The following is a 23,868-nucleotide window of genomic DNA, read 5'->3' on the forward strand; positions in this document are numbered from 1 at the left end:
AAGGCTGTTGCAGACAGGTGCAGTTTGAACCACCCTAAACTAACAAGAATGAATGTGGTCACAAGTGTAAGAGAAAAAACAACAAAACAATACTGCTCATAGAAAATTTTGTGAGTAGGAGGTTGGCTTTTCTCTTCACTGAGACATACTTCCTGTCATAAAACCCTTCGTTTCCTTAATACAACAGATTTTCCTCTGGTAAATTCTATTGCTGAACAATAGGTATTTTTTAATATGATAGTGAAGAGAAAAATAAGAGAAATAGAGCAAATGTTAACTATATTTTATTTCCTGCTCATATATATCTAAGCTAAGCTGCTTAGAGCTTGTACTCTATTTCTCACATAAAACTAATTTTAGTCATTATATTCTCATGCTAACCTATAAAATGATAGAATTTTGCCATGTTTGGCAGAGATGGATGAATAATTTGCAGGAGATAATTTATTCAATAAACCTAGCCTCTGTTCTGGTTCATGAATTATCTACAGATAGCATACAATGACTTTGAATATGCTATTCAAAATTATTCACTCAGTTTCTATGAGTAATATTTGGTCTGTTCATAGTTTGTGGAATCATTCATTACAAGTACTCAAAATCTAAACAGTGCTGTGTAATTTTGATTGGGTACATAGATAACATGGTATTGCATGTTGCAGAATTGAGTGACTAATTCTTAAAATTAGCTTTCTTATGTAATTACTTAAGTTTGAGGTTAAAATCTAATCTATATTTATCTAATTTATTTTTTCTAATATTAGTTTAAAATGTGTGGTTTCTACCATTCCTGATTATGCAAATTCAATTATTTAATCAAGTAAATATTCACAGAAAATTTGAGGTATTCATCAGATATTTTAATATGTTGTTGTTTCTTATTTAGATAGCATCAACTGTATAGTAAGTGCTTAAATATGACTGAAAATGTTATTTGAATCACAATGTTGTGTAAAGCAAAGCCAATTTGATTTTTATCCAGCACTTTCAGTGAGTATATATAAATCAGTTCTCTCTCAAGTGAATGGAAAACAGTGATATAGATATCTGACAGAAACCAATCCAGGGTCCTCACAAAAGGAGCTCTCACCATGGTGTTCGTGGACCCTAACTTGGCTCTGATGAAAACTTGATCTTCAGAAAAAATCCATAATAAACTTCCAACCAGTGATCTGATTACATTTTTCAAAGTTGTTTTTGCAATGAAAAATACTAGAGACTTGCTTAAAAATATAGAAAGTTGAGAAATAATAATTCTCCTTTACATTCCTAGGTAGCCCAGATTAGTGGGGGAGAGCTGCCTGAAGTCATAGACCTTTTGGTTTCAAACGCCAAGTCTGGGGCTGATTATGCAAGTCCTCTTTGTGTAAAACTGTTTTCAACTCAAAGGGAGTTCAGCCCATAGAAGGCTTGCAGGAAATAGATAGATGGTATTCACCTAGAGAATATCTATTTGTTTAGCCATTGTTATTGAGAAAGATTTCATAATTATGCTTTCAAAAATACTCTTATTTGACTTTACCTTTCAACAAAAGATATTCCATTTCCCTAGTTTGTGATTTGTCTTGGAATAATCTCTCCATATTTCTTTCCCTTTTATTGCATGTATGAATGTTGTGTCAGCTGAGATTAAGTATTGCAATGGTTAAAGCTTTTGAATAGGGCTTTGTCTTTAACAGTGAGCTAAGCATAAATTGGAGAGAACCACCATTTGGAGGTGTATTCCTGTCCTGATGTCACCTTACTTTCAGGCGAGGCCCTGTATTTCTTTGGAAAGTTGTATTTCTGTAGAGTGCTTGTGTGCATAATAGTAATCTTCAGACAGAAATTAGATGGCGGTCACTTCAGTGTGGTATGTTTTGTTTTTGTGGAGTTTATTGCTCTGTACCTTCAGGTTAGCAGATGTCATATTACTATATCTATATTTTCAGGCTAACTGATCTGGAGTGAAACAGAATGGCTATAAAACAGACCAAGCAAGAGTTTGATTCGATCCAGCAGCTTTTCTGGTGAACTCTGTGGTTTTCCACTTGGAATCCACAAAGTTGTGGATACATTCTTTACTCTCTCCAAGGTATTTCATGCATGTGTATAAGTATCCTGTAACAGGATAAGCATCAGGGACTAATCATTATCAAACACTTCTACACTGTATTGAAATAGACAGTCAAAACCTTGAACTATGGAAAGCAGTTATCGTAGTTAAATGTGTCAGACGTGACTCAAAAGTCTCCTTCCTTTCTGAAGATATTACTTCATTCATTTTAACCACATTTGTAAATGGCCTGGAGTGAAGAGATACTGTTTGGGGAATTCCAAACTCTGTTTTACATAGCTGGAATGTTCAGGAATAGCTGCACTGCATTCCACATTGATACATAATCCAAGTTATAGATTTGAATAAAGACATGGTATTTTTCCAAAAAATAAAAAATGTTATTGGTCAGAAGCATATTATATTTGGAGCTAATAATAATAAAAACATTTTTGGCTGGTCCTTCTGTGGAATAGCTAATTTAGGGCTATAACCTGCCATCAGATCGGCGGGTTAGAACTTAAAATAAGTAGCAGCTAAAATGACTTATCTGTGTTGCATGTGGAAATGTGACTTCTCAACACAATTCCATGCTCTAAAGAGGGTTTTCCACTGCTTCTGTCATACTGCTCCATTGGTCCCTGTGAATCTCCAATCAAGGGACACTGTTAGGTCAAAAAGGGAGGTTTGTTACCTACCAACAATATTGATTTTACTACTTCAAAATTTGTGCAGCTTAGCTTTGTCTTATAAAAAGGATGCACATCTCCTAGATGGATTAACTACTGCTTAAGGACTGCTGCAGAGGTCGAGAAACAAGCATCTGTTCGCACATACAGATGTTAAGGGCATAAAGCATTCATTGATAGTTTTGACGGCAGAGAGTCCTGTGGCACCATATAGATTAACAGACATACTGGAGCATAAGCTTTCGTGGGCGAATACATGCATCTGACGAAGTGGGTATTCACCCACGAAAGCTTATGCTGCATGTATTCACCCACGAAAGCTTATGCTTCAATATGTCTGTTAGTCTATATGGTGCCACAGGACTCTGCTGCTTTTACAGAACCAGACTAACATGGTTACCTTTCTGATACTTGATAGTATTGAGTTCACCATAGATAGGGTCATTCAAGAGCCTACAAAATCAGGTCATTAGCTTGTAAAAGATGTCTTAAGAATGATCACATATGTCTCCATTCTCAGTTACTACCTTCCTCATGCCAACGCTCTGACATGTTGTATCCCGAAAAGAAAAGAATTTTGTAAAAATTGTTTTTGCTGAAAATTTTCTTTTGGAAGCTTTTCAGGCTGGTCGTCAAAATTTTTTTGTTTGTTTTCTGTTGAAAATGAATTTGTGTGTGTGTAAATTTCCATTTTGTCAAAAAGCCATTTTCTATTCAAAAAAACATTGAGGGAAAGTTGTCAACCAGCTCTACTTGAAGCACAAATTTAAATTAAAAAAGAAAAATACTTTAAATATAGCTTCCAAAGAATTTACTATTTAATATATTTTCAAAAATGGAATTTACTAAAATTTCTGGACAAAATTCACAGGTGTTAGGTGGTATTAGACACCCCTGTCTGACTTCCACCACTACTGCTGTGAAAATCAGTATATATTGGTGTAATTTACATTCTGAGGAGCTGGAGGAAGGTGTAAATTATATCAATTTGTATTCCCTTATAGGATGGTTGAGTGGGTGTAAGGAGATCTGACTGGGGGATTATAGGGTGTTCTGATTTATGTATCACTTCTGAATTTGGTCGTCTGGTTCTATATTGTTGTTTTACTCACTCCCGTCATTTAGAATGATGAAATCTCATTTGAATAGTGTAAATTGATAGGGTCGATGAGTGGTTTCAACCTTTTTTTCATTTGTGGACTCCTAAAAAATTTCAAATGGAGGTGTGGATCCCCTTGAAAATCTTAGACATAGTCTGCAGAATCCCAGGGGTCCATGGTCCACAGGTTAAAAACCACTGGTGTGGATGAAGCAGCTGCCTCTGCAATGAATATATTTCATCCAGCATATTCCCTCTGCACTGTTTTATTCTTGAGGTTTCTAGAGTTCAGGGATTACGACAAAAGAAACAAAAATTAAAATGGTTTTACTCAACCACAAAAGAAACAGAAAATCCCCAGCCAGCGTTATACAACTCAATGTGGAGATCTGCCTTTTCCATTCAAGAAAGCCAACTGGACTAGAAGAGCAGGGATGTTTGTAGGTGGCACATTGGCTGAGTCTGCCCAAACTATTCCTGATTTATAAATTTTGATTTATTAACACTCCTAGGATTCCAATTCTGGGATTTTCTCAAGCAGACACTATTAATTGTCATGAACTGTGTCATGTGAGGAATTTACCTCTTGCAAAATATTCCTTTGAGGTGCCTGGTAGTCACTTTTCAGTTCTGGAGCAGTATCTCACAAGCCTATGTGGAAAGAGAAGAGTCTCATTTACTCACTGGAATCCATAACCATTGCTTCTGGCTCTGGAACATTATTCTGTACAGAACAGCTATTTTTCTTTCTTTCATGGATTCCGAAATATATTAAATCATTTTCTTCTCCTTCTGAGCCTTGCACATGGTAACTAAGTCAGGGTGAAATCCTGGCCCCAATGAAGTGAATGGCAAAAATCTCATTGACTACAATAGGTGAGGACTTCACCCCTGAACTTTAAGAGTACTAGAAAAGGACGTAATTCACCTTCGAGTGCAGTAGTGAAGTGAAAATTGCACCCCCTGCATCAGCAGAACAACTATGTGAAACTATGGCTGTGAAAAAAGCTAATGCGGTTTTGGGATGCATCAGGAGAGGCATTTCCAGTAGGGATAAGGAGGTTTTAGTACCATTATACAAGGCACTGGTGAGACCTCACCTAGAATACTGTGTGCAGTTCTGGTCTCCCATGTTTAAAAAGGATGAATTTAAACTGGAGCAGGTACAGAGAAGGGCTACTAGGATGATCCGAGGAATGGAAAACTTGTCTTATGAAAGGAGACTTAAGGAGCTTGGCTTGTTTAACCTAACTAAAAGAAGGTTGAGGGGAGATATGATTGCTCTCTGTAAATATATCAGAGGGATAAATACAGGAGAGGGAGAGGACTTATTTTAGCTCAGCACCAATGTGGACACAAGAACAAATGGGTATAAACTGGCCACCAGGAAGTTTAGACTTGAAATTAGACGAAGGTTTCTAACCATCAGAGGAGTGAAGTTTTGGAATAGCCTTCCAAGGGAAGCAGTGGGGGCAAAAGATCGATCTGGTTTTAAGATTCTACTCGATAAGTTTATGGAGGAGATGGTATGATGGGATAATGTGATTTTGGTAAGTAATTGATCTTTAAATATTCGGGGTAAATAGGACTAATCCCCTGAGATGGGATATTAGATGGATGGGATCTGAGTTACCCAGGAAAGAATTTTCTGTAATATCTGGCTGGTGAATCTTGCCCATATGCTCAGGGTTTAGCTGATTGCCATATTTGGGGTCGGGAAGGAATTTTCCTCCAGGGCAGATTGGAGAGGCCCTGGAAGTTTTTCGCCTTCCTCTGTAGCATGGGGCACGGGTCACTTGAGGGAGGCTTCTTTGCTCCTTGAAGTCTTTAAACCACGATTTGAGGACTTCAGTAGCTCAGACATAGGCGAGGTTTTTCATAGGAGTGGGTGGGTGAGATTCTGTGGCCTGCGCTGTGCAGGAGGTCGGACTAGATGATCAGAATGGTCCCTTCTGACCTTAGTATCTATGAATCTATGTCACTTAGGGCATTCACTTACCAAGGAAGAGGAGCTTTAATTTCTGGCAGTAGCCATATGCTCCAATTACACAGCTGCTGGTCTCATACAGGCTGTCCAGGGGATGTGCTGAATCATCACATCTCCTGGGTACTCTAGCCTTGTCTTGCTGTACACACTGCCTTACCAGTGCCAGCTAGATCTAGGTGCCCAGATAGAGTGAGGTTAGCCTGGATTCCATTGGCAGATGCTGATAGAATCTAGGGATTGCATACAGCTCCACATTTTAAAAGTGCTCAAATGTCTTAAAATAGATTCCTGTAAAATATGGCACATGCAGACTGCATGATTGTGTGGTAGGATTTAAAGGCTTTACTGGCACTCATTTGGACTGATTTGTATAACTCACTCTTGGATTCACCTCTGTGAATAATGGTAATGATCCCAAAGTCCTCATGCTAATAAAACCTCTGTACAATACCACATCATATTATTCACTACATTATACATGTATGTTCTTAAGTAAAATTTACACTGCTGTCTACCATTCATAGCTTTTCATATTATCTCATACTTACATATTTATGAAGTGTAAGTTTTTGTATTGCTGTTTGACTATGCCCTTTTGAAGGGGTGATAAGAGGCTGTTCCCAAAGTGTAATTATCAGCTGGAAGCGGGCTGTTGAATAAAATTCCACCATCCCTCTCTCTATAACTGGCTGTTTTGTGGTGTTCCTTTAATATGATCATTGCCTTCAATGGAGCTATACCAATTTACACCAGCTGAGAATCTGGCCCATGAAATTTAGCAGGTCAGTTTTCATATACCAAGGATTCCATTATGGTTAATGATGAATATAGATGCAACAAGCTGGAGTTTACATAGTACACATTTTGCAGATAGCTATTGTGGGCTAAATTCACCCCTGGTATAACTGCATGCTTTGACTTGACAAAAACAATCACTGACAGAATACAACTCTAAATTATACTAAGGGCTAAATTTGACTCTGAGTTTCAGTACATATAGCTCAGAGTGGAATTTGGGCCTAAATCTGAGTTCATCTGTTAAACTGAATGGCAGGACATACTGTCTTACTTTGTTTTAGTGGAGTGAATAGAACCTGCATCTAGGTAAGCATAATGTGCCAATTTGTGAAAAAATAATTTATGCTCTCATCATGAAGGGAAAGATTGCACAGGGAAAACACCTACTAATGTAGCAGTAGGTGAGTAGACCCTCTAGAGTAGAGGGAAGACTTTGTGAAATAACTAAGAGTTTATTATTGTATACATTAAATAGTCTAATCCTTTTGATATGACTATAAAAGGGAAAACAATTTAATCACATCTGTTCATATTTCCAAGACTCTTTGGTGTATGCATACAACTTCAAGATATTCCAGTTGGAGTTGCAAGTATGAATAGAAAGGGTAGTAGACTATAGTTTATATCGTTCTTCAAATACAGAATTTACATATTATTGGAAAGGAGTATGACAGTAAAAATGCATATCCAGGTTTGGTTGATTGCATTCTGTGCCATCATTTTAATTTTTCTCATTGGAGTTTCAATGGACCTGAACATCACTGTGGAATTTGTCTCCCTTAATTTAGTATCTAATGAACAAATCCTACTTTGTTATGTTCTGTATATGTGCTTGTAAAACAAAGTGAGTGAAACTTTGTGTAAACTAGGGACACCTGGAACTATAAGAATTTTGCTGAAGTACAGTTAATATAAAGAACTGCTCTGTAGACACTAAAATATGCTATGGCTCACCTATTCAGGAAAACACTTAAGCACATATTTAACTTTAAGTATGTCCTTAAGTCCCATTAACTTGGGACTTACATACATGCTTAAAGTTAGGCATATGTTTATGTGATTTCCTGGACAGAGATGCTTTCCTGAATCCAGCCTTTAGAGCTTGTTACTGCAAGGTGCTGAGCAACCTCTGGGAGTGCTCAGAACCATTCAGGATCAGGTCTTTAAACTAGAGCAGGGATTGGCAACCTTTGGCACATGACCCGTCAGGGAAATCCGCTGACGGGCTGGGCCGGTTTGTTTACCTGCAGCGTCTGCAGGTTTGGTCGATTGCAGCTCCCACTGGCCGCAGTTCGCCGTTCCAGGCCAAAGGGGGCTGCTGGAAGCAGCAGCCAGCACATCCCTCAGCCCACGCCACTTCCCGCAGCCCCAGTTGGCCTGGAACGGTGAACCGCGGCCACTGGGAGCCGCAATCGGCCGAACATGCGGACGCTTCTGGTAAACAAACCGGCCCGGCCCACCAGCAGATTTCCCTGATGGGCCACTTACCGAAGGCTGCCGATCCCTGAATTAGAGGCATGCTTAACAAAGATTACAGTGCAAAATATACAGCTAAGGGCAGGCCCTTTGACTGATTGTGACGCACAAACCTGACATGCATGAAATTTGGGGGGGGGGGGGAATTCTGACAAAAAAATACTGTCTGATTCAGAAAGTTAGTACCAGATGTCTGAAATTTCTATATCCAACCAGTAAAGGTGGAAGTGAAATGATTTAAATAATGGTTTTATTTTTTGGGGGAAAGAAAACAAGAAATATAATGAAGGGTTTTTTTAGGCAATGATTTGCTTAGGTAGAAATACAAAGTTGTGCTTTCTGTAGTCTGGGATCTAGAAGGCCACCATTTCTGGCCCGATGAAGCTGTAAATGGTTATCCAGGTCAGAATTCAGACTGCTGTGACAGATATGGCATTTTCTTGCCATGCCCTTGAGAGAATTTATTGAATTAAGTTTAAATATCTTTGTGGTCCACTGGAGGATTTTGAAGGACAGACATCTACCAGAGCCCAAGGTGGAGTTGAGGTGACGTCTGGCAAACTTTTTAGCAAGTGTGTTTTCTTGTTTTTAATACGTTTTCTCAGTAATACATTTATTCTTAAGGTGAAAATGCTTGCTTAGTGCTGCATGGTAACATAACTGAGGGTGTCATGGGAGTCTCTACTCACTATCGGAGCACCTTCTGCTGGCCGTGTCTGGGGATTAGCTTGGCGAGCCCAGCACCCTCTTCTTGCAGTTCCTCAGTCTGCTGTCTCACTCTGTTGCCTCTCTTGCTCCTCAGGAGCTGCCACACCTCATCTTCATGGCTTAGCCCTCCAGCCAAGTCACAAATAGTCCTCCCCTTCCAGGGTACTATTAAGGTCTTCCCACCATCTCAGATCGTCATTAAATGCCCTGGCTGAACCACTCCATTAGTAGCCAGAAAAAATGGACACATACAGTCTTCAAGTTCACTGCCCAGATTGTACCTCTCATTCAGTGGCTGTTAGGGGAACCCAGCCTTTCCCTCTACTTTGGGTTCCAGACCAGAAATCCTGTTTCCAGTAGCCAAGGTCTGTACGAGCACAAACCTTTCTTTCGCTCCTCTGGACTCCTTCCTACTTTGCCTGTCCCAGGCTCTTATTTTCCTTTCCTTTTAGCCAAACCCCTATCTCCTGGATTGGATAGGGAAACCCTTCCTCTTGAGTCCAAATTCTTTTCTCTCCCTTGTTCCAGGGAGAGTGACTGCAGTCTCTTTTCTCCTACTAGCTTCCTATATTTATAGAAGCCCCACCTGTTCCTGCACAGGTGACCTTCCCTTACTTAGAGCTCTCCGGTCTGCCTAAATATTCCCCGATTTGCAGCCTAATAAGTTCATTGGCTCACCTAGTCAACCCCTTTAGGGTTAATGTGAGTGTGAGGAGCATGCCCTATCACAGCAGACAATACGCTAGGTATAAAGTCTGGAGAGAAAGCAAAGTGAAGTTGTTGGTCTTTTAGGCAGTCAGTCTTGCTGGGAATATCACAGTGCAGGCTGGGAAGTGTGCAGCCTGGAAACCCCCTGGTTAGGAGGGAGAGAGACATGGGTCTCTGCCCAACAGAGGTGATGACTGACCTGCGACTGACAAATGTTTCACTGACAGAAGTGCCAGTGTGGACAGTGCTATGTCAGTAGGAGACTGTCTCCCCCCGAAATAGTTACAGCCAGTCATTGGGGGTTGTTTAATTATTCTGGCATAGAGCAGCTATCCAGGAAACCTTACAGTGGCACAGCTTCATTGGTACAGCTGTGCTGCTGTAAGGTCCATAGTATAGACATAGCCATAGAGTGGGTGCCTTTGGTGGACCACAAGTGGGGAATTCAGGTGCAGTGGCCCTGAACTGTGACATATGTTGTTGAAACAGCAACCTTCATTTGGGAGCATTGCTACAGACGAGTGCCTTAAAGACGAAAAATATAAAATTGCCATAACCTTTCCATGTTTCAAACTCAGACTGAACAAACATTTTCTTTGATTTCCATTTTGATTTATAAATTTCTCCCACCCTCTCTTTTGTAAAGAATTCTCTGTTCTGGTGTCTAGATGTAGCGTGAAAGAGTACCAGCATAACCCAGTCAGTTTTACCAAGCTACTGCCCCAGGCTGTTTGCTCCAGTAAATTAAGCTCTGATGCTATGTCTAAGATGGGCTTGCAGGGTTCAGGCAAAGAGGTTGTGTAGTTGCAATATAAACGTTCTGGCTCAGGCCACAGCCCGAGCCTGGCACCCTCCCATCTCTCAGGTTCCTTGAGCCTGGTCTCCAGCCTGACACCAACATCTATACCACAATTAAACAGCCTGTTGCTTTGAGCCCTATGAGGCTGAGTCGGCTGGCACAGGCTGGCTGTAGGTTTTTAATTGCAGTGTAGACATACCCTAGGAAGTCTGGTGATCCTGTTCCAAAAGTACTAAACTGATTCCTGTCATATTTTTCCCATATAGAGTGAAGCCCACATATGTTAATAACAGGTAAATTAGTGAACAGATGTATTTAAATTCTTTACCAATGGCCAGATTTTTAAAGATATGTAGGTGTCTAAAGATGCAGATAGGAGCCTAGTGAGATTTACCAAGGGTCTAAGAGATTATTTCCTATTTAATTCAATTGGAGTTAGACACCTAGGTGCTTTTGAAAATCCCATGAAGCACCTATCTGTATATTTAGGCACCTAAATACCTCTAAAAATTGCCCCCAAATCTTATTTTATGGGCTAAATTGAGGCAACTTTTTTGTGCATATATGGTAAAGGAGATGGGCAAGTTAGGCAAAACCCTTAACCAGGCTCTTTCCACCCAAACCTGCAAAATTCACACGCTGCAGATCCTCCCTGGTCAGATCCATGAAGTGGCATTCTAGTTTGGTATCTGATGGGCATGTTCAGCTGTTTATCGTGGATACTCCCTGTCCATTTTCTCTACATCTCCCATTAGCCTCGCTCACTATGATTTTAGGCCTGCAAGGTGCAGAACACCTAAACATCCCATTGACTTAAATGGTAGTTGCACTTCCCAAGAGCAAATAAGCACCTTGCAGGGAGAGGGTCGCAAATGTTTTCAGATCTTATCTTTGTTAGCAATTCAGTCACAATACCTGACTAAGTCTGGCTATCTTCCTAAAACCTGAATGAAATATTTCAAAATAGATTGGGGAAATAATATGTATTTGCGTGTCAGGCAAACCTGCATTGCTTTGGGCTGACAAAAATAAGCGCTGATACAGCAAAACTAAATTTTCTTTGATAATTTTTCACATTTTTCCAATGGCTGTAAAAACGATGAACATGACGACAGAGGGAGTGAAATAAAAATCTCACAATTTATACAACTCTAATATTTTAATATGACATTTTGAGATCTTAAAGTTTTCATCCCATAAAACACATTGGATAATGCTGCTGATGTTTGAAAAGGAGTTTGCAGTTGAAAAAGGAGTTCAATAATTAACTTTTAAAAAAAAAAGTTAAATTGCACATCTGTTTTGCATGTATTTGTACCAACACTTCAAATCACTTGGGAGAGAAATCTCCAAAGAACACAATCACTCCAACAACCTGTTTGATCTTTCATGGCTAGCTGGGGAAACTGCGCCAATGGTTCACCTAATTGTAAATGTTGCTTGCATTGGGCTTTCCGAATTGGATCTTAAAGTTTACTAATCCAATTCCCATTGACTTCAGTGGGAGTAAGGTTGGGCCTTCTGAGTAATAAAGGGAAAATTCACTAAGGGCCAAATTCTGATACTCAGTGTGATTAAAGGTAATACCTTATTCCACAAGTGGTCCCATTAAGGTGCAACACAATGAATCAAGGTATCAGCCTTTGGCCGTGACAAGTAAATAGAAGCCCGAGTCTCAAATTCTCTTAGCTGTAAGAACAGTATTATTAATAATATCATCGTGTCACTTTAAAAGACAAAAAGGAGTTCAAGAATCTAAAGGAATCACTCTGCATGGGAAATGGGAATTTTCCAGGCTTCTAAGGGAAAACAGATAAAATGAGGTATCTTTTGCTTTAAATGAAACTAAAATTATGTTTTTGCATTTTGTTTTCTTACTACAAACCATGACTCTTTATAGCTAATGTTCCTGTTATTGAGCAATATGTAATTTTAGATGAGACATTACTTTAAAAAAATTTATCTAAATAATACTATCAATCATATATTGGGAATTTCAAAAGTTCTGCATTTTAAAATGCTATTGAACTAGATGATGGGCCAGAGCCCCAGCTCTGTAGGTGGGCACAGCTCCACTGAAGCAATGCTTATTTATATCAGCTGAGGATCTGCCCCAATTACATTGCATCTATGTTGCAGGGGAAGAAGAAATTCTGGAGCAACTCTGCCCTATATTAAGAATACCAGTGCTATATAATTAGAGCCTAATCCTGCAGTTCTTATTCAGGGAGAATTGCCCATTAAGTTCAAAGGAGAATTTTCCTGAATAAGGAACACAGGTTCAGCCCCTGAGATTGTTTTCTCCTTTAAGAAATAAACCTATGGAACCAATAATATCTTACTTACAGCATCAGTTATATTTGCTATAGGGGGGAAAAGAACTTACTTCTCCAGAAAAGAAAATAGAGTCCTATTGAAAATATAAGCATATAGACTCTTATGATTTTGTTTTCTTGTTTGTGCAGCTGCCCTGGGGTTTGAACTGGTAAACACATTGGTCTCTTAAAGGACATGATTCAGACTGTCCCAGATCCAGCAGCTCATATCCAGGTAATTTTTCTGTTGACTGTAAGTCTTTAAATGTTCAGAAAATAATAATGTTAAGGATTGTATTTTTGTATTACATGCCTTCTGTATGGCTTTAAATTATAACAATTTACCGTTCTTTCATTCCTTTATATTTGTATGTCGTCAAATACTTCACAATATTAACTTTTTTTTGGGGTACTTGTTCCAAAGACTGAAATAGGCTTCAGTTGGTCCTATCACATTGAATTTTGAGGATAAGTTTCTGTGGATTATAGAGCTGTGCTTTTTTTGCTTAAAAATTCATGATGTTCAATAAGTGAATCCACCTGGAAAATACAAAGCTCACACAGCACAGATCCTGTTCCATTGAAGTAAATGGCAACACTTCCAATGACATTATGGCAGCAGATATGCACATAACATAGAAAACAAAGCAAACCAAAAACCCATAAAAAAGAGTAGATTCTTAGTTGTATATAAATCAGTGAGAGTTTGGCCACTAACTTCAGTGGGATGGGATGTAGTCCAAAATGCAACATTGCTTTTCTACATCTTGAAAATGGTAATATTTTTTGAGCTCCACTGTGTACATCATATTCGAGCCCAAAGCATTTTCTTACCCTTCTATCATGGAAGAGATAATATTTATCTAAGTAGACTTACAAATGTAGTCAACTGCTGTATTATTAAGAACACTACATTTCTGGAAATAGAACATATGCAGTACTGCACCACTTGAGCCCAACAAGCTAACATTGAATACTGTATTTCTGCCTATTATATCATTTTAAAGGCCTTGTTTGGGAAGAGTTTCATAACTGCGTCAGAAATGACAGGCTAAAGAACACTGCTGGAACTGTCATTGCCAGTAAAGAAATACATCCACACCAGTGTCAAAAGTCTACTGATATTTATTTACATCCAATACTTTAAGACTCTGTTGTTTAGGTTATCACTGCTCCAGCCACCGAAAGATATCACTTGAAAAATAAAATTGCAGCAGTAAGAGAAATAGATTGACTATGTAGTTTGATGCTGAGCTGATTTTAAATGAAATGTAATGTTTCTTTTGATATCCAGTTCTGAGTATTAAAATCTTCTGGGTTTTATTTGTATCTTAACATTGGGTTTTACAGTATTTGATTCAATTTCTTCTGTTTGCTTGGTTGTATTCTTATAGTTCTGTTAGCTTTTTTACCTTTTGTTGAGTTCCTACTCAGTCAACTGAAAAATACTAGTCAGCAGCCACAATATAGAATAACTACACTTCTGAAATTTATTTTTATTGAGTTGCAAGTTAAAACAAAAGTATATGGCTGTGGGAAAAGCCACTTTTCACAGTCGTCTTGTATTCAGATATTTTTAAGGAATATGAGCAGTAAAATATTGATGTGCAAAATAATCTGATATGAAAATGGTAACAATTCAAATATTTTTAAGGCATCAAATATATTTTTGCAGAGTGTTGGTATTTTCAGAGCCAAAGATAACACCAAAAAGAACTGAATTTCACATATTTTGCCAAAAATGGCATCAGAAGCAGTTTTTTTCACACTGAGAATTGAATTTCAAAGGGGTGGGAGGTGTGGGGGTTGTGTTTGTGTGTGAGTTTTGTGGCAAGTCTAATAATGAATGCTTCTGATGGGCTGGCAATTGCAATCAACCATTTTTCCTATGTGTATAGAAAACACACAACCTAGATCCTACATCTTCCAGCAACAGTTACTAGGCTTTTTATAAACTAAATTTGAACCAGGTCTGAGACATGTCCATATCCAACTATGCTCCAAAAACACTTACTATAGACACAGAAGACTTATGTTATTCTTTCAACCTAGCACTACTGAGTAAGCAAACTGTATAGTTATAGGAGTAAGAAATGGAGTCTGTTTGTAGCAGCAAAAAATGTCCAAATGTTAATATATAACCAATTTCTGCAAGTATTTTAGCCAATCCATGTGCTTATCATGTTTGAAGTGGAGGGGAGAGAATTAAATCATTAATAATTAAAAAAAAAACCAACTTCAGATCCTCCACATTAATGATAGAATATACTTTTGTATAAACATATTCTCCAAAAAATAAAACTAGGGGATGATCCATTGGTCAAGACTTTAAAAATGGACTAGATGAATTACCTAAAATATACCACAGGGAGCAATCATGTATTGGCAGGGGAATAAAATAACTGGCCTAATATGTCTTATTTTTAATCTCTAATTTCTATTCTTTCAGAGGGCTAGAGTAATTTGGCTTCATTTAGTCATTGCTATAGTGTTGTTCAGTTGTAGCTATTACTTTATCTCACTGAATGTGTGCTCATATACTTCTGGAGAAAATACTCATTCATGCACATTTAAAATTGCAACATTGAAGTTCACTTTCCAGGAATATCTACATGACTACAATTTGTACATTTGTTAATAGTGAAAACAAAAGGAGAGCATGTATGGCCAGTGTGAATATTTGTAGACATTTCATTGCAATAAGAGTGACTATTTTTTCATTATGTGATCTTTTACATTAGATATACAGAAAAAAGCCCCAGTTACCAAAGAAAAAAAAAATCAATCATTTTCACTGTTGTATTACCTAGAAGATAATAAGGTGATAAGTAACAGTCAGGATGGATTTGTCAAGAACAAATCATGTCAGATCACCTCCTAATAGCATTCTTTGACAGGGTAACAGCCTTGTGAATGGAGGGAAGCAGTAAATGTAGTATATCTTGACTTTAGTAAGGCTTTTGATACTGTCTCGCATGATCTTCTCAGAAACAATTTAGATGGAGCTACTATAAGGTGGGCACATAACTGTTGGAAAACAGTTCCCAGAAAGTAGTTATCAATGGTTCACAATTAAGCTGGAAGGGCATAATGAGTGGGGTCCCACTGGGATCAGTCCTGGGTCTGATTCTGTTCAATATCTTCATCAATGATTTTGAGGGTGGGTCTGGGCTCCAGCCCAGGGACCCTAATAGTATCAGCTATGGTAGCTGACCTTTTAGAAACATGACATGTACAATTCCCTGGGCTACTTCCCCCACAGCAGCCCTCACTTCCTCAAACTCCACTTCACCCTTACCTCAGGGCCTCCTTCCTTATGCCTGATATGGTGTGTACTACTCAGTCTCTCCAACAGCACAACTTCCTCACACAGCTCCTGACATGCACACCCACCTGACTGGTTGGGAGGCTTTTAACTAGTTTCAGCCAGCCCCTGATTGGCTTCAGGTGTCCCAATCAACATAGCCTTCTCCCTGCCTTCTGAAAAGTTCTTAATTGGCCCCAGGTGTCTTAACTGACCTGGAGCAGCTTCCATTTCACTTAACCTGGTACCAGGGATTTATTTAGCCTGAAGCTAATATATCTATCTCCCACTACTTTTCTATAGCCATCTGGCCTTGCCCCGTCACACATTCTATGCTACCCTTACTTCTGTGCTGGTACTGGCGGCAGCTCTGCCTTCAGAGCTGGGCTTCCACCCAGCAGCCGCCCCTCTCCAGCTGCCCATCTCTGAAGGCAGCGCCACCACCACCAGCAGCACAGAAGTAGTAGCAGTTCTGCAATCCCCCCCCCCCCATAACCGTGTGACCCCCCCAACTCCTTTTGGGTCAGGACCTCTACAATTACAACATGATGAAATTTCATATTTAAATAGCTGAAATAATGAAATGTATTATTTTTAAAATCCTGTGACCATGAAATTGACCAAAGTGGACTGTGAATTTGGTAGGGCCCTACTCATATGGGTAAAGTTAATCATGTTCATAACTGTTTACAGGAGTGGGACCTTAGTTTGCCATTTAGACAGAGTTATTACTGGCAAATAAGTAGTGCTTAGTCATATGAGATTGGTGTAATAGGTAACTATCAACAATAAAGATGTTTATTTGATTTAAAATCAAGAAATTCTCTTGATTCATAAAGCTTCAATTAATACAAAGGAATTCATGTTGGACAGTCATTTGTAGAGTTTTTGATTTGTTGAAAATCTTGTGGTACCATGCCCAAGCGTTTATGACAAAGCTTGAGTGCCCTGACTCTTCCAAAATGATTTTGCTGTAGGAGGATTGTGTGCTGAAAAGATGATGACATCCAGTACTGTTTGAAAGAGCACTGGTTTCCTTTATATTTTATTCCTGGAAGTGGGATATTGTTTTCAGTTGGAGCTGTAAGGAATTAGATGCAAAATATGATATAAAAGATGATTTTGTCCATGGTACTACATAATCAAGATGTGTTTTGGTATTAACAGAATATCAGGATTGGGCACCGTCAGCTGAGTTTGAGGACTAGCCAGCACAGCCTCCCAGCAGATTAATGATCTCAGCTGGGTTGTCGTAGGACAGCCTGATTGGCCAGCCCTCACCCCACTCATTGGCCAAAGGGAACCAGTAAGCCTGCTTTTAAGCTCAGAAGTTGCTGGCTGCTTAATGCTTTGGCCTACAGCTGTGATTGTGGTTGCTCCTGTCCTGCATTAGCTTCTGCCTTCCTCTGGTCCTGCTCCAGCCTTTGCTCCTACTCTGACCCTTGCCTCTGGTTCCTGAGTGGGGTTCTGACTCCTGGCTCTGGTTTCCAGCTCCCTCGGCCTTGTTCTAACTATTGAGCTGGATTACCAGTGCCCAGGCCTGACACAGAAGAGTTTTTAAACTCAATCAAAAGTTCCCTTGTGCCATATGTATTAAGGTTCAAATCCAGAAAAGGCAGCATTAGTATTAGCTTTTTATGGAGTGAAAATATGGAACATGGAAAACATGGAATGTTCTTTTTCTCAGAGAAGCAGAGCCTTTCCTCTGCTTGGTGTAGTTGTTTTCCTTCGCAACAAGTGGATATCTCACTGTTTAGCATTTAAGGGTGGAGAAGCTAAACAAGGAGCCAAGTAAGGGTTTTTTTTTAAAAAAAAAAGATTTTTAACTTAACAGTATAGCTATTCATATCCAAAAGAGAGGTTATGGATGTTTTCAGAAAGGTCAGAGCTTAACTTATCTCTTTGCAAGGGCAAGACTAATTGCCATTTACATAGGTTTTTACTTGACTTTTTTGCTTTACTATTCATTAAAAACAAGTACTTGTAACAGTAGTCATAGCAACACATTGTGCAAATGCTACCTCAGATGAGCATGGCTTGTTTTTAAAGGAAAATACTTATAAAACACCAATAGTTAAAATAAAAGCTGTATTTTTTTAAGAGCCAAATTCTGTTTTCAGCAACCTGGCCTGCAAATGTCTGGTGTTTTTCTGGCTGCCTGGATATGATCCATTCAACATGTTTCACTGCTGTGGGGGAATTTCTGGAGTCATATTTCAAGAAAGATATTTAAGTCCTTTCTCTCTTTCCTGCAGGATCCTCTAATTTGGATCCCTCACTTGGTTTTCTGAGGACAGAAGTTATGGATATGTAATAATGGGGTTACTCCATTTATTGTGATAGATCCCCAGCTGGTGTAAATGGGTGAAGATCCACTAAAGTCAGAGCAAGGTTGACTTGCATCAGCTGTGGGTCTGGCCCACGTATGTCTACATGGTTCAAAATTTTCTTTTTGTTGGATGATAAAACAAGAAGAGAGGGATAAATGTTTTGGGTGGGGGGAAACGTTTATTTTTGATGTTTTGTTCTTGGTACTTTTGAGCTGTGATCTTCAGAGTAGTCATTATCAGATGCAGGATTCACTGACATCTGAAAAGTTCCAATGTAGTAGACAGGTTTCAGAGTAGCAGCCGTGTTAGTCTGTATTCGCAAAAAGAAAAGGAGTACTTGTGGCACCTTAGAGACTAACAAATTTATTGGAGCATAAGCTTTCGTGAGCTACAGTTCACTTCATCGGATGCATTTGGTGGAAAAAACAGAGGGGAGATTTATATACACACACAGAAAACATGAAACAATGGGTTTATCATACACACTGTAAGGAGAGTGATCATTTAAGATAAGCCATTACCAGCAGCGGGGGGGGGGGGAAAGGAGGAAAACCTTTCATGGTGACAAGCAAGGTAGGCTATTTCCAGCAGTTAACAAGACTATCTGAGGAACAGTGGGGGGTGGAGAAATACCATGGGGAAATAGTTTTACTTTGTGTAATGACTCATCCATTCCCAGTCTCTATTCAAGCCTAAGTTAATTGTATCCAGTTTGCAAATTAATTCCAATTCAGCAGTCTCTCGTTGGAGTCTGTTTCTGAAGCTTTTTTGTTGAAGGATAGCCACTCTTAGGTCTGTGATCGAGTGACCAGAGAGATTGAAGTGTTCTCCAACTGGTTTTTGAATGTTATAATTCTTGACGTCTGATTTGTGTCCATTCGTTCTTTTATGTAGAGATTGTCCAGTTTGGCCAATGTACATGGCAGAGGGGCATTGCTGGCACATGATGGCATATATCACATTGGTAGATGCGCAGGTGAACGAGCCTCTGATAGTGTGGCTGATGTGATTAGGCCCTATGATGGTATCCCCTGAATAGATATGTGGACAGAGTTGGCAACGGGCTTTGTTGCAAGGATAGGTTCCTGGGTTAGTGGTTCTGTTGTGTGGTGTGTGGTTGCTGGTGAGTATTTGCTTCAGATTGGGGGCTGTCTGTAAGCAAGGACTGGCCTGTATCCCAAGATCTGTGAGAGCGATGGGTCGTCCTTCAGGATAGGTTGTAGATCCTTGATGATGCGTTGGAGAGGTTTTAGTTGGGGGCTGAAGGTGATGGCTAGTGGCATTCTGTTATTTTCTTTGTTGGGCCTGTCCTGTAGTAGGTGACTTCTGGGTACTCTTCTGGCTCTGTCAATCTGTTTCTTCACTTCAGCAGATGGGTATTGTAGTTGTAGGAATGCATGATAGAGATCTTGTAGGTGTTTGTCTCTGTCTGAGGGGTTGGAGCAAATGTGGTTATATCGTAGAGCTTAGCTGTAGACAATGGATCGAGTGGTATGATCTGGATGAAAGCTAGAGGCATGTAGGTAGGAATAGCGGTCATTAGGTTTCCGATATAGGGTGGTGTTTATGTGACCATCGCTTATTAGCACCGTAGTGTTCAGGAAGTGGATCTCTTGTGTGGACTGGTCCAGGGTGAGGTTGATGGTGGGATGGAAATTGTTGAAATCATGGTGGAATTCCTCAAGGGCTTCTTTTCCATGGGTCCAGATGATGAAGATGTCATCAATGTAGCGCAAGTAGAGTAGGGGCATTAGGGGACGAGAGCTGAGGAAGCGTTGTTCTAAGTCAGCCATAAAAATGTTGGCATACTGTGGGGCCATGCGGGTACCCATCGCAGTGCCGCTGATTTGAAGGTATACATTGTCCCCAAATGTGAAATAGTTATGGGTGAGGACGAAGTCAAAAAGTTCAGCCACCAGGTTAGCCGTGACAGTATTGGGGATACTGTTCCTGACGGCTTGTAGTCCATCTTTGTGTGGAATGTTGGGTGTAGAGGGCTTCAACATCCATAGTGGCTAGGATGGTGTTTTTAGGAAGATCACCAATGGACTGTAGTTTCCTCAGGAAGTCAGTGGTGTCTCGAAGATAGCTGGGAGTGCTGGTAACGTAGGGCCTGAGGAGGGAGTCTACATAGCCAGACAATCCTGCTGTCAGGGTGCCAATGCCTGAGATGATGGGGCGTCCAGGATTTCCAGGTTTATGGATCTTGGATAGCAGATAGAATACCCCAGGTCGGGGTTCTAGGGGTGTGTCTGTGCGGATTTGTTCTTGTGCTTTTTCAGGGAGTTTCTTGAGCAAATGCTGTAGTTTCTTTTGGTAACTCTCAGTGGGATCAAAGGGTAATGTAGTAGAGACATTTGTTGATTGTATTGTGTGCTTTAACATTTGAGAAGTTGAAGACAAAGGGGATGCTTTATCTCCAAGGTCAATGGTGGCACTTTTTTTGGAGACTTGTCAAGAAACATTCTAAACCATGGGCCATATTCTGTGGGTATACACCTGTGCAACCTCATTGGCGAGGACCAGGTTTAACAGTGAATGTGGGTGAAGTACAGTATTGACAGTGCTCCATAGTTTGGTTCATTCATGTGACCCCCAATCTGCTGGTGGAACAGTCTGGTACGTTATCCCTCCACTGTACCTCCTAATGCCTCAGATGGAGGTGTCTTATATGTGAGTTACAATGGTTATCTTGGCATTATTACTTGTATCTGGTTACTGGTTCCTCCTTACTCTCAAAGATGAGGTTACGCTTTACATCCATTTTGCGTTCAGGACTGAGACATAATTATTGACATAGAGATTACAGCAGTCAAACACCTTCTTTCTTTCTTGAACACCAGCCTCCCCCTCTCATCCCCAAGCAAACATCATTTTGGTAAAATAAAGAGAGATAATGGCTTCTGTGTGCTGTAATTGATGAACTTTCAGCATTTCTGAGCAAATCCAAGATCTTTGCCAACAGCCAGATGGAAAACAGTGCTAATGACGTGTTCAAAGGGAAGCATGTTATTTTGATAGGAGATGGTCTAGAGACTTTAATCTCTATTGTTCTGGGGAGAAATAGCATGGATAATTCCTTAAATACAGCCACTTTTAAACAACAATTATCTCTTTCATAAGCAGGAAGGGGCATACTGCAAAGTACTTAATGCATTTTTAATGCACTGGCTAGCATGTATGTTTTCCACTGTCCTGTGCTGGATGGAATCAGATACTTTCAAATGCTATTACAACTGATGGAAGTTCTCCTTCAGCTCATATTGTAGAAGACTACGGTTTTGAAGCCAAAGGGGATGGAGTCTGACTGGGGTGGCTAAGCTGTGGGGAGACTGAACTGTGGAGAGGGAAGAAGAGAGAAGACTGAGACAGGGACAGGCTGCAGGGGAGTGGGAGGAAACTGCTACATTAATAATGTAGGATTCTGTTCTTTACTCCCTGGAAGCAGAAGGGGTCAGGAGTGAGGTGAAGAGAGGCAAAAGGGACTGCGTCCACTAGAGCCCACTTCCTTCCGGAGTCTCATCATTCCTGACAAACTGTTTGTCTTGGCCTCTTCTAATGCGCATCCACTGTTTTCAGTGACAGCGTTAGCTCACATGGCAGGGGTTTTGCTGTGAATCTAAAGGTTCCAGCCCTGCTGATGAGCCATGTGGATGTCAGTATGGTTCCACATGATAGAAATTCTGTTGGTTTTTTAGTTTGCTATTCTAAATATGGAAGAAATTACACACACACACACACACACACACACACACACACACACACACACACACACACACACACACACACACACACACACAAATGTTAAAAACATTAAGGTCACAAAGGTAGCAATCAAAAGTTAGCAAATGCAACAATTAAGGCAGAGGAATGTCTAGTCTGAAATGCCACTGCATTATGGCTCCAAGCAGCTTAATAGCTCTGGGCTGGCTTCAGGACTTGTTCAGGTTTGCACATGGCTCCTGACAGAAATTTAGGCATCTACAGGGTTAGCAGAAGCTCAGCAGTGTTTTTGAGAATGTCTGTGGTACTTAAAAGTTCGACATAGGTGCCTACCGTGAATCTAAGCCTTAGCCCCTGCATTTGCAATCTAGCAAACCCCTCAGCCCATCCAGTTTAGCTCCAACCTTCCATGTGCCTTGGGCAGTCCCTCCATTGTTTCCAGCTGTCTTTACTACATAAAAGGGGCTCAATTCTTTTTCCCATTGAGTCTGAAAAAGTTCTTGGCACATACATTAACTTTAACAAGGTGTGCGATTGTCTTTGGATTAAAGACTGATTTAATGGCAGTCATTAGCACCTGCTCTCATAACAGTAAGGTTTTGTGAGATGTTGAAATCTGCTATTTCAAATTCAGTAAAATATTATTTTAAGTGAAATGCTATTACTAAATGAAATAAATGTGGTCCATTAAGGTTATTCCATGATGAACCAGCACAATTTTTGTTTCACCATACTCTTTTCCTGGGTGTAAGTTTTTTCCAGGAACCAAAAATCTGGTAAAGGTAACATATGTGAATAATACTCTCTAAGAATTCTGCATAACTTCAGAATTCCTATATCCAGCAGAGCTACCACTGTTTTATACTAACAGTATAAAACCTTTAATACTACGGATCCTGTGTATAAAGAATATGTTGTTGTATATTTGTTTTAATCAGGAGTCAATAAACACAACTCACATCTGCATGCATACATGTCTTACTACTCCTCATCAACAGGGAACATTTAGGGATAGGAAAGAATATTTGGTCCCTGAAGGTGACCATTCTCATATCTCACATAACTCTTCTATCATGGGGTCTGTTCCCCCAAACCCCTGCTCACATGAATAGTCTTTGCTCAGGCACATGGCTGCACACTGAAGTCAATAAGACTGCTCAAGTCAGTGATCCTTGTTCAGGAGCCAGCCCATCATTACAAAGTGCAAGAGTCTCTACTCTCAAAAGCACAAAGAGCTGACATTATGCTTCATGCACACAATGGAAGAAAAATGGGATCACAGAAGAGAACCTTGAAAAGAGCACTGATTAGAATAAGGAGTCCTGTGGCACCTTAAAGACTAACAGATTTATTTGGGCATAAGCTTTCGTGGGTAAAAAACCACTTCTTCGGAGGCATGGAGTGAAAATTACAGATGCAGGCATTATATAATGACACATGAAGAGAAGGGAGTTACCTCACAAGTGGAGAACCTGTGTTGATAGGGCTAATTTGATCAGGATGGATGTAGTCCACTTCCAATAATAGATGAGGAACAAGGTAAATAACAGAACACCACTGGCCATCACGTACAGCCCCCAGCTCTAACCTCTCCAGCACATTATCAACAATCTACAACTTATCCTGGAAAACGATCCCTCATTCTCACAGACCTTGGGAGGCAGGCCAGTCCTCGCTTACAGACAGCCCCCCAACCTGAAGCAAATACTCACCAGCAACTATACACCAGACCACAGAAACACTAACCCAGGAACCAATCCCTGTAGCAAACCTCATTGCCTACTCTGTCCTCATATCTACTCTAGCGACACCATCAGAGGACCCAATCACATCAGCCACCCTATCAGAGGCTCATTCACCTGCATGTCTACGAATGTTATACATGCCATCATGTGCC

At 40.0% G+C, this 23,868-nt stretch overlaps 1 protein-coding gene across 2 annotated transcripts in view; it reads left to right on the top strand.

Moving 5' to 3' along the window:
- Window positions 1-23,868, top strand: part of ERG (ETS transcription factor ERG) — a 209,330-nt gene that overhangs the window by 51,321 nt on the left and 134,141 nt on the right. For both annotated transcript variants that reach the window (XM_043507356.1, XM_038387581.2), the window contains exon 2: window positions 12,765-12,849. In XM_043507356.1, coding sequence (XP_043363291.1) covers window positions 12,811-12,849 — 39 coding nt within the window. In that variant the 5' untranslated portion in view covers window positions 12,765-12,810. The remainder of the gene's footprint in view (window positions 1-12,764; window positions 12,850-23,868) is intronic.

This window comes from Dermochelys coriacea, chromosome 1 (assembly GCF_009764565.3).
Source record: "Dermochelys coriacea isolate rDerCor1 chromosome 1, rDerCor1.pri.v4, whole genome shotgun sequence".
Classification (NCBI taxonomy): domain Eukaryota; kingdom Metazoa; phylum Chordata; order Testudines; family Dermochelyidae; genus Dermochelys; species Dermochelys coriacea.